This window comes from Marmota marmota, unplaced genomic scaffold (genome assembly GCF_001458135.2).
Source record: "Marmota marmota marmota unplaced genomic scaffold, marMar, whole genome shotgun sequence".
In the NCBI taxonomy this organism is placed as follows: Eukaryota; Metazoa; Chordata; class Mammalia; order Rodentia; family Sciuridae; genus Marmota; species Marmota marmota.
In genome coordinates, this window is record NW_026000137.1 from 2426695 (window position 1) to 2437656 (window position 10962).

A 10962-nucleotide genomic window follows, 5' to 3' on the forward strand; every position below is an offset into this window, starting at 1 on the left:
GTTGCCTTCAAGGTCACCATATGTGCAGGCTTAGTTGTGGGCATCCTGTGTTTAACAAACCGCTATTCCTCCCTCTGCCCCCAATGGTAAGTTCTTCTGTATGTACCTTACTTCGTTCACTGTAAGACATTCCAGCTTCATCAAAGCTTCCTCTACCAAACATCCTCTTGCACTGGATAACTAACTTTCCCTTAGAAATAATACATTCACTTTGGAAATGCCCTGTTCCCATGATTGATTTTGGAAAATTGAACTATTTCATTATAAATTCCATTACTTTGAGTTGTTTCTGGTCTGCAAGCATTTTTTCCTCTCTGAACTTTACAGTGTCTTCTTTTTTTATCTCCTGAATAATAACTTGTCACTAAATCACTGCTGAATTCCCCTTTTTGTTGAAAGTATTTAAAAGGTGACTAAAGTACCATACTTGGAGTCTACATGTTATGTTGATACAAAACCACCTTATTCGAGGTGTTTTTGGAGGTTCTGTGCACATATTTTACCAAACACAGAGATCAAATCCTCTCTGCTTTTCTGAATTTTAAAAAATAGACCAGTTGTTAGTGGACTGTCCTTTAGAAGGTGGCCAATAAGAAATTGTAATCCACATATCAAGGAGAAAAATACTCTGAGATGTGTATGAACTGGGATTCAGGGAGACCAGGGATCTACTTCAACCTCTGACAATAATTTTAGGGGATTTGCTTCATCTCTCTAGACCTCAGATTCCTAACTTGACAAGAGCCAAACTAGAGGGTCCCTGGGGCTTCATCCTGCTCAAACATTCATTTTGTTTAAGTAGTCGCAGCCCAAGCAAACACCACTACTCCTGGCTCAAGCAACTTCAGGGTTCTTGCTGACAGGGGAAGTTCCCAAGCCCTCACAGAATTCTCCATCAGTCATGCTGATTCTACCAAACTGGAGAACAAGTGTGTATGTGTGTTCTGCTCTAATCTGGGGTTGCCACCATTCTGAAAAGTCAAACAATCCCTCAAATATGTATGTAAGGTTTTTTTTTTTTAAATTATAACAAAAAACTGCCAAGTATCACTTATTACACACAAGTCATTTCACCTCTATCCATATATGTATGTGTATATTATTTATGTAATGTAAAGATGCAGTAGTGCACATGTATATACATGCACACACATACATACACATAAATACATGCATATCCATAATGCAGTGTGGCTGGTGGTTGCTGAATTGCTCCAGGAATAAACTAAGGTAAATGAACTTTGTGTTAAACTAAATGTAAGTAAAGAAGAGGATGAATACAGTCTAAATATAAAGAATAAACTGTTCTTTTACTACTTTAACAATTATTTTTCAAACAACTCTTCATTTTACTGTGTTTTCTAAGAGGAGACATGCTCACTGCTGAGCTACAGTGGGAGAGCGGGGCACACATTCATTTCAGTCATGGTGCATTCACTTTCTCTCCTAGACTCCAGTCACAGCCTCCTGACTCTCCTGCTTCTCCATGGCCTCCAGTTCTCAGTGCAACAGCCAGGGTAACCCCCCTGCTGCTCCTTGTTCACCATCTTCCAGAGCTTTCTAACACTCAGAAGCACTCAGAAGGGCTCAGAGCAGCCTTCAAGGCTTCTGTGACCTGCTCCCAGCCCCTGCTCTCTGTGGCTTCATTTGCACCTGTCTCCTTCCCACTCCAGGGCATCTGTACTTGCTGTTCTCTATCTGCAAAGTCTTTTCCTTAAACATCTTCACGACTCTCTCCCTCAGGTCTTTCAGTCAAATATCACTTTTCCAGAGAGGCCTTCCTTGATTATCTTATTTAAAATTGTAAGTCAGCCCTTCCCTGGGACTTCCCTGTATGTTTCTTGCTCTGATTTTCCATAGTACTCTCCGTCACTGAATAGAGTATAAATTTCACTACCATGTTTCTCTCCTGATAGGGATCTTTTGTGTTTTGTTCAATGCAATATTCCCAGCACCCAAACATACAAGTGATATTCAATAAGTATGGTTGAATCAATAAATGATTTTATGGAAATGAATCATAAAGATTAGTTTAAAAAAATAACATTTGAACTCCTTTGCAAATACTATGGGCTCTTTTTCTTGAGACAAAATTTATTTGGTTAAATAAGTTAAGGAAGATATGAGAGTGAGGATGGCAAGCTTAAAAATTAGAAAAGAACATTTTGTTTAATCTCTGAAAAGCAAAAACTTTTCATAGATAAAGGAAGAATTTCTCTAGGAACTCCTGGAAATTGATAAGAAAATGACACAAAACTTGCAGTTGTTAATTGGGCAAAAGATAAAAAAAAATTTCCAGGAAAGGAAATGCAAGTGATCCTCAGGCATGTGACAAGAGGCCAAGCCCATCACTACAGCTAAAATGAGGTTGAGACACTTTTGGTCATTTAATTGCATTTGACTGCACACTGTAGAGGACAGAGAAGATGCTGTGGAGAAGCAGCATTCTCGTCTATTTTTCTGGTAACAGAGGCAAGGGGTATCGCTCCTTTGGACAATAGTTTGGTAGAAGTGTTTAAAGTTGTAAGTTTATGCCTGTTGGCTTTTTAACCCTACTCCTCATAACTCACCTTCTAGATACACCTGCATACACGCAATGTATATGTATATGTGAACGTCCACAGTTTTTAACTGCATTAAAATTTCTAATAGTAGAACAATGGCAATACCCAAATGACCATAATTAGAAAACAGGTTAAATCTGTACAACAGAGAAGGAAACCACACCAGCCTCCTCTATGCAGTGACATGAGAAGACCTACAAGAGGCACTAACATGGGAAAATATGTATGTGTATGTGTATGTATATATATATAAGATATACATATATATTATATATACACATACATATATAATACACATACATATATATACCTATATATTCATAATTTCCTATATTTACATAAAGGAAAGAAAAATAGGAAATGAATATTCTGGGGGCTGGGGATGGTCTGGCAGATGGAGAGCAGAGAAGGAAAAGGCTTTGCTTTATGTTCCTTTTCACATTGTTCGACTTCTCAAACTGCTTAAATTTATTATCTATTATAAAATAAAGTATATCTTCATGGCTTGGATTTTGTATTCCTCTCAGACTTTCTAAGGCTCTCTTGGGGTAGAATGAGGAGGTGGGGCGGGGCGGCACAGGCAAGTCTTAGCACGGATACTCTTCTTCAGGAAAGTGTATTTTCTCCTCCCTGGAGTATGGAGTCTGTGAGGTCAAGACCAGGTCTCTCCTGATGGTCTGTCTAGCGCTTCATGGAGATCGTTATAGATCTGCTGCTTTTGCCTATTTGTAAGCTGGTTTCCACCTGACTCCTGTCAAATCAACTCAGGAAGCACTTAGCACTCTGTGTCAAGCTGTGCTTGGAATGTGGCATGAGCTCAGCGGCACCCATGCCTTATGCCATTCAAGTGTGTGCCCTTGGACTACTGCCTGGTGTGTGTTTTGTGTCTGGTGAGGGCTTACATATAACTCTAAACATGTGTATTCCAATTTATATATATTGACCAAAGGAGTCACATACATAATGTCTGTTTAAACATTCAGTATAATTCAGAGCAACAATTATTTTTTGATGCCAAATATGTACTATGAATAGTCCCTGGTCTCATGAGGTTCACAATCTGTTAGCTTAATTTACACTACATCACACAGAACTTTCCAGAATATATTTAATAAATGCTCGTGTATGCTATTGACGGAGATTAACTTCTATTCACACCACAATAGACAAATTACTTCAGCTTTTTCGTCTAAACACTTGGCAGGCCAAATGACTATCATGTTGTTGTTTTTTTTTCCTTTCTGCATTTAACTTTATTCATTTAAAATGTTTTTAAGTTTTATTTTTACTGTTTTTTTGCAGTGCTGGGAATTGCACTCAGGACTGGACAAGTGCTCTACCACTGAGCTATAGACCAGCCCCTCAAATTCTTCTATCTTATTTCCCTAGGACAAAATTTTAAATCCTAATGAGAAGCAAACCTTCTCTAAGAGCCTGCAATTGGAACATTTATGAAAAGCTATGTTCTTCACTTAGAACCCACTAGGAACAAGCAGATCTGTTTGAGGATCCTTCTTGCTTGGTTACAAAAAATAAGAAATAAAAAAAATCCATATTAAATTGTTAAGTTGTTAGAGTCTTTCAGAACATAGAAGTCATTTAAGAGTTTCAGAATAAGTACAAAGAGTCTTTGGGGCTGCTGAAGAAGATAAAAGAATTCTCAGCACACTGTACACTTTCAGAAGAAAAAAATATTAAGAATAAAAATAGTTTCCCATCTCAGTCGTTCTTTAGAATTGATAATTTATTCCTGATAGTCCCCAAAAGAGGGGAAGAGCAGCAGAAGAATATACTTGGCTCCCCTAACAAATTATTCATAAGTCTTTTCTGTAATAGGATAATGGACTATTAGATCTTCCATAAAATCTCTTTCAGTAATTTTATGGGAGGTCTGCATTTCATAAACCATGTTTTGTATTTGAGAAAAGAAAAAACAACAACAACAACAAGAAGAGAATCACTTTATAATAATTAATTTTACCGATTTTATTAAATTTCAAGTTCCAAATCTTTCATCCCTCAAGAATTAAGCAGACTGAGATTTTCCTGTAATTATTAAAACTGAAAGTTTCATGACTGCCACCTACTGGTGATGGAAAAAGTGACAACTTATTTTTAAAGTTCTGCTCTTTCAGATTTCTAAATTTAGGGATTTACATATTTTGCATTCAAATGTACCAAATTCTATAGATCGGGGCACCCAGAACATTTTATATATTTAAATAAAATTAATTGACCATATATTACTAGTTTTGTAAAAATAAATCAAATTGTGATGTTACCTTTTTACAATTTAATACTTTTCCCAGCATTATTAAAAGAAGTGACGCAACTGAGTTGTAGAGCTCCAATTTGAATTTTGTTTTTATAGACATGGATGCTGGTTGAATCTATAATGAAATGACCACAAGACCATGCGGTCAACCCAGAGTTCACATGGTGAAAGTCTCTCATTTTTGTCCCTATTTGTACAAATACTTGTGAAATCAAAAGGAAACTTCATTAGTGCTTAAAATTCATGCAGGAAAAAGTAACCAGACATTTTCAAGGCAATACATTACTTGAGAGTGAACATTTATACATTCACCCTTTGCAATAGGAAGTATTTAGTATTTGTGATTAATTAAACATACCTGGCTTAAAATGTGGTAAAGAATGGACCCCAGGCCACGTGTCCTCATTTGGTGTTCCAAGAACCTAGTGGAGAGCAGGAAATTGTGAAAACAGACTTATTATTTCCAAAGCACTCAAAATTCTCAAGTGTAGAAAAACAGTACACTGCATATTATGAAACTGGATTTTTTTTTCCATTATCATGTGCCAGGGATTTTATTTCTGTAAAAACAAATCCAGCTAAAGAGCCACCCAAGATGACTCTGTGTTCTGACAAATGCAGCTGAACGTGACAAGACAAGTAAATCTGTTATATTTTATCAACCCAAACATAATAAGTACGCCAAGGAATCAAACGATAAGATGTCATCTACATGGACCTGAATAAAGTACATCTGTATCCCTCGTGATTCTTTCATGAGCTTTTTGCCTTCACTCCAGTATCATGTCTCATCATTTATCAGTTTTGAGAACTTTGTCATTTCTTCCATTCATTTTTGTCGGAATATCATAACGTTTCGAAGTTGCAAGAGTGACAGCTTAGCGTGCTCAAATTCTCTCATTACAGTTAAAACGTTAAACTATATGATTTAAGGTTTCCTCTTGCCAACATATTATTCTTCATACACTTTCTCCTTTTACTATTACGACTTCCACTTTCTTTCCCCATCTACATTCCTATCACCACAATGTTAGACCTGGCAAAAGGAATCCAAGAGCAATTCCAGGTCACCATAACTAGGCACACTCAATCTGAATCTTCAGTGCCACTTTTCCTTGCGCTCATTCTCCATGATCATGGTGAACCGTTGATTGAGAACAGTGAATTTTAAGGGTTAGGAGCACAGATGCTGAAGACAAACACCTTGAGTTCAAATCCTTGCTCCCCTATTGTCTAACCATGTAAACCGAGGCAAGAAAGAATCTCACTGAGCTTCAATTTCCTCATATGCAAACTGGGCAGGGGACAGGGGTGATAACAGCACCTGACTCATCTGTGTGGCAAATACCATCAGGTACACAGTGGGCACTTTGTAAGTATTAGATATTATTCAAAGTATCCGTAGAAAACGGTCAGGTCGGGGAAGCAGCGGCTTTGTGGGAGAATGCAGAATGTCCACTTCCCACTTTCCCCACAGTGACTCTCCACTTAAGAGAGTCAATGCTGGATTCTGTCGTTCAAGCTCTGATGGGAAAACATTGGAAAGGGCAAGAGATAAATAAAGCTGGAGAATGGCAAGGGAGGAGGAGGAAGGGGAAATATTATGGGAGGAAATGAGGTATATTCTCTTTACCTCTGAGGATTAGCAGTCATTACTAGGCAATCAGTAAACTTTGGCACACACAGTGAGCAGAAGTCAAGGGCACTTACGTGTATTTGCATTCTTCACTGACACACTGAATTGCACACACGATAATACAATTCTTCTTTGAAATAAAAAATTGGTTAATTTTGTAAACACTAATTAATGCTAACATTAATAGGGAGATCTACACAAACAAAGTCTCATAATTGATGGACAGGGTGGGGAGGGGCAAGGCAGGGGGACGAAGAGTTTGTAAGACAGGAAAAGAGACAAAGGCACTGTCTGCCCGACATAAACAATTGTGATAAGTGTTTCTGTAAAAGGCATTTTCCCTTTCTTTTCAATAACCCCAACCACCCTTTCAAGAGAAGGAGACAATCAAGCTTGCAGACAGGGCTTGCAGCTTATCTGGGGGGTTTCTCTTTGCTCTCACACTAAGTATTGTATAAAGGACAAAGGGGTTCATCACACTAAACTTTACTAAAGGGAGGAAATTTTCAACTAAAATTGTAACTCAAATGCAGCCAATCCATCACATGAAATAGACCTTCTGAAATTTAATAAACAATGAAAAGTCCAGCCAGCACATGAATGCTGCTCTCTTGTTCCTAATGAACTATGATTGTTACCTGGCTGGCCCTGTTTCTACAGTACTTGTGTTAGCAAAACTATTCGCTAGATGTCATCCTCATCCACATCCAGTTGTTCTGTCAAAGTAGCTATCAGATAGTATGGTTGTCCATAAAAATTACCAGGAGACAGAAATACACAGACCTTTTATTTTTTTTTCAGTTACAGATTGGGCTATTGAGATTCCAGACCCAATTGCTTCTCCTGCCAATAATTCTGGAGCATTTACACAGGAAAAGCAAAGTGGGCAGAAGGTTGGCAAAGGAAAAGAAGAAGAATTAAAAATTAATTTTGCTTTCTGTAAAAGCCTTTTTGGAAAGGGCAGTTTGGATTAAATGAATGGTTGGCAATGATGGTTTACCAAAACACTAGGGAAAGTGGGTATGTATTGTTGTCTCAGGTACAAGATTTTAATTTGTATTAACTGTTAATAAATTCCACTATTGGGAAGGAAAAAGCGTATTATCTAAAAGTAAAAAAATAATCTTTTGTGAATAAAACAGTAATAAAGAAAATTGCATCTGTGCCATCAATATTTTAAATGTGGTTATGACATCTGTAAACAAGTGTGCTTATAACATATGATGTCCCTAGAAGTCTTCAAAGGATGTGCTATGATGTGCTGAGAAGTCTTCTACATATCTATTCAAGCAGTTTCACCTTAAGTCTGGGCATAATGATTGTGCACCTTCCTGTCCCTCACAGAAGATATGAGGATGGGACTTGGGGCCCTTTTTGAGGTGATCCTGACCCAGTGTAGCAGATGACCAGGAGCAGTGATGTGATGAGCTGCCTCTGATAGAACAAGAGCTCTCTTGGAGGTGTGTGACAGTGAAGCGAGAGCCCAGAGGTGGCTGTGTTGTTTGAGTCTCTTTGGGAACAGGGAGAAAGCCTGTGTGGCAGAGGACAGTTTAGTAAGAGAGTGAGCACTGAGTAACCAAGTACAGAAGGGGCAGCAGTGAGAGCAGATTATTCTGGTTAGAACTGACATAATTTCAGTTCCCCCAATTATCAGGCTGCCCATGCCCCAGGCCTTCTCCCAGTGATGATTCCTCTTCCCAAATGCCCTGCCTCTGACTTGGCCAGCTGAACTCATACTTGAGAGAACTTCTGTATTCTCTGGTCCGTGTCATGACTCACTTTTTTTGTGATCCCAGAGTGCTTTGTGCAGACTTCCATTTATAGGACCTAATCTTTGTAATTGTTAGACTACTCGTCTCTATTACCGACCTCAGGGAAGAGACCATGATGTTCATATTTGGATACTGAGTACCCCACCATGTGCCTCACACTAGAATACACACTTAGTAAATGTTGGGTGGCTGAGTAAATGAATGAATGAATGGACTGCAGGCTGGATTATCATTTTAGGTCAAATGCTGAGCTCAAAGAGGCTGCATTTGATCTCTGTTTCAGCTTTTATCAAACAGCAAGTCATTGAAGACTGTCAACTTCATTTAGAGAGTTGATAGGAGCATCTCAAAGCAGAACCCAAGTCCCATGAGCACACAATACCTTTTAGCCAAAGAAAGAGGTAAACCAATAAAGGAATAAGGGGATACATAAGCCTTTTTCAAAAGATGAGACACAGATAAGATACCAGAGGGTGACAGATAAAATAAAGATACATATTTTTAAAACTTCTGTTCAAGTTATATCTATGTGTGTGCATGTGCAGAGTGAGTCATAGTGTAAAATATATCTAGCAATTAAAAACCAATTCTAATTCAAACAAGAAATTATTAGCTGAAATTAAGAATGCAGGCAATAGAGCAGATTCAGGGGTAGAGGTCTGTTTAATGTGAGAAATGCCTGCAGGTCTAAAGAGAGGGTGTAAAGGGCATCTGGAAATATAAATATGGACCTTAGGGAGCAATTTCAGAAAGAGAGAAATATTTGGAACTCTTAAGTGCATATGTTTACAAAAAGCCAATGTTGAATACCACCTACAAAATAAAATGGTCTAACTTTCCTGTTAACAGGTATAAATCTTCCAGAAGAATATTAAGAAAAACTGGATGAACACACTTTATTGGTGGAAGACTACATTCCTGACCCTGATAATGTGACTTAATGACCTCAGACTTGCTCTTGTTGGCTATGCCCCTATAGGTATGGCATAGATCTTGGCCTCATGTCAGCCTCTATGCTGAGCAAAGGAAGATGCTGAGAAAAAGAGGGCCTTCCATCTGTTTTACAAATAAAAGAAGAAACTAAACTTCTGGAGATCAGAGTTCAAGAACTAGTGTATATTCGCATACCCTTCCAAACTAGTTCTCACATTTGTCTAGTCTTTGTGGTTGTACAGGACTCAGGGCTGCTAAGAGGAGTCCTCAGGCTTTCCCTCAGGAATGCCTGTGGCTTAGGTAGAACCAGGGCTGCCAGCACTTCTTTCTGGCTCCAGGGGATAAAGGAGTTTCTAACAGAGAGTCCAGCACAGGGGCATTCTGGTCTATGGGGTGCAAATAAACCCGGCTCACCCAAGTGTGAACTAATGAAGTGGTGCAGAAAGTGCTGGCTTTTCACCTCGGGGTTCTGGGTTTTATGAGCTTGACCACAGCAGCACTGATGATTTAAATTATTGCCTTTACTGTGAACTGTAAGGGAATGGAGAACAACCAAAGAGCAGACCATTTTAAAACTTAAACTGTGAAAGTCCAAACATGGAATATCTCTAAAATGATGATTGCTTTATAGCTGTATGGCTTTAGGTTCTAGAAGATTATTCTGAATCCTTAGTCTCACAGATATTTGTGCAGTGGCTCAGCAGAACTTGCTGGGATGTTACCCACCCTACCCTGGAAAAGACAGCATAAAGCTCCTAGAGGAGCCAGAGAGAAAGGTGACTTTCTTAACTCTGCCTGACTGTGAGCTCTCCACCCAGAATAATGGCCAGAGGAGATGCAGAAGAGCCACCTGGAGCTTGTGTCACCCAAAACAGCATGAGCAATGTGCTATGGATTAGGGCAGGTGGAAGGTGAGGTGGAATTGTTTGTGGATGGTGGTGAGAAGAACACTTTAAGAGGAGGACGTTGGTAGAAAAGGCAGAGGGTGGAAGGATGAAGTATGTTAAGAGGAAGGAGAAAGAGGCAGGAAGTCAAAGGTGGCCTAGGACAGGAGGAGATGCCCCAAGACAGCCAAGTTGAACACAGAAGTCCTTGGAAACGCCAATGACATGTTTGAATCAAGTACTCATCTTCCATCTCTCTAGATAACTTGATCAGGCACAGGATATCTCTATAAGAACAAGTAGCAGTAGTGGTCTCAGGAAGGGGAAATGGGTGATGGAATCTGGGATGGAAGGGCCCTCACTGTTCACTGGATATCCATCCAGTGTGCATTGTAAATTTTGTACCTATTCACGTTACCTCTTCACACATTTATTACATTTTCCTATCCATGTAATAAACAGAGACATACTGAGTACCAAAGAGATGCCCAGCCTTTTCCTAGAGACAGAAGACAAGAGTTATAAAAAATAAGCACCACCTTGCAGGTGCTGAGTCTGGAGAGAGTCAAGGACAGAAACAAGGGTCAGACACACTTGTGCTTGAGAGGGACACGAGGTGGCAGAACAGCTCAGGGACAGCTCAGAGAAGGCAGCCTTGAAACTGAGCCATCCAGATGACTAGGGGTTTGTCCAGCAGAGGAGCAGGAGAGGACTCCAGGCAGAAGAGGGGATGCATGAGGGGACTGGGGCCCAGGGGAGTCCAGCCAGGCCATTCAGTTCTGCCCTGGGCACCCCTTTCTGGGAACTCATGGTTGTGGCTCATTTTTTTTTTCTCTCATCATTTGCTTTTTACTACCATATGTATACCGAAAAGGTCTAAGTATCCTCCTCCTCCTCC

General features: G+C 39.4%; 1 protein-coding gene across 7 annotated transcripts in view; it reads right to left on the bottom strand.

The window, feature by feature from the left end:
* The window catches only part of Cdk14 (cyclin dependent kinase 14), a 614076-nt gene that overhangs the window by 162089 nt on the left and 441025 nt on the right, over positions 1 to 10962 (bottom strand). For all 7 annotated transcript variants that reach the window (XM_048785430.1, XM_048785432.1, XM_048785433.1 and 4 more), the window contains one exon: positions 5198 to 5261. In XM_048785430.1, coding sequence (XP_048641387.1) covers positions 5198 to 5261 — 64 coding nt within the window. The remainder of the gene's footprint in view (positions 1 to 5197; positions 5262 to 10962) is intronic.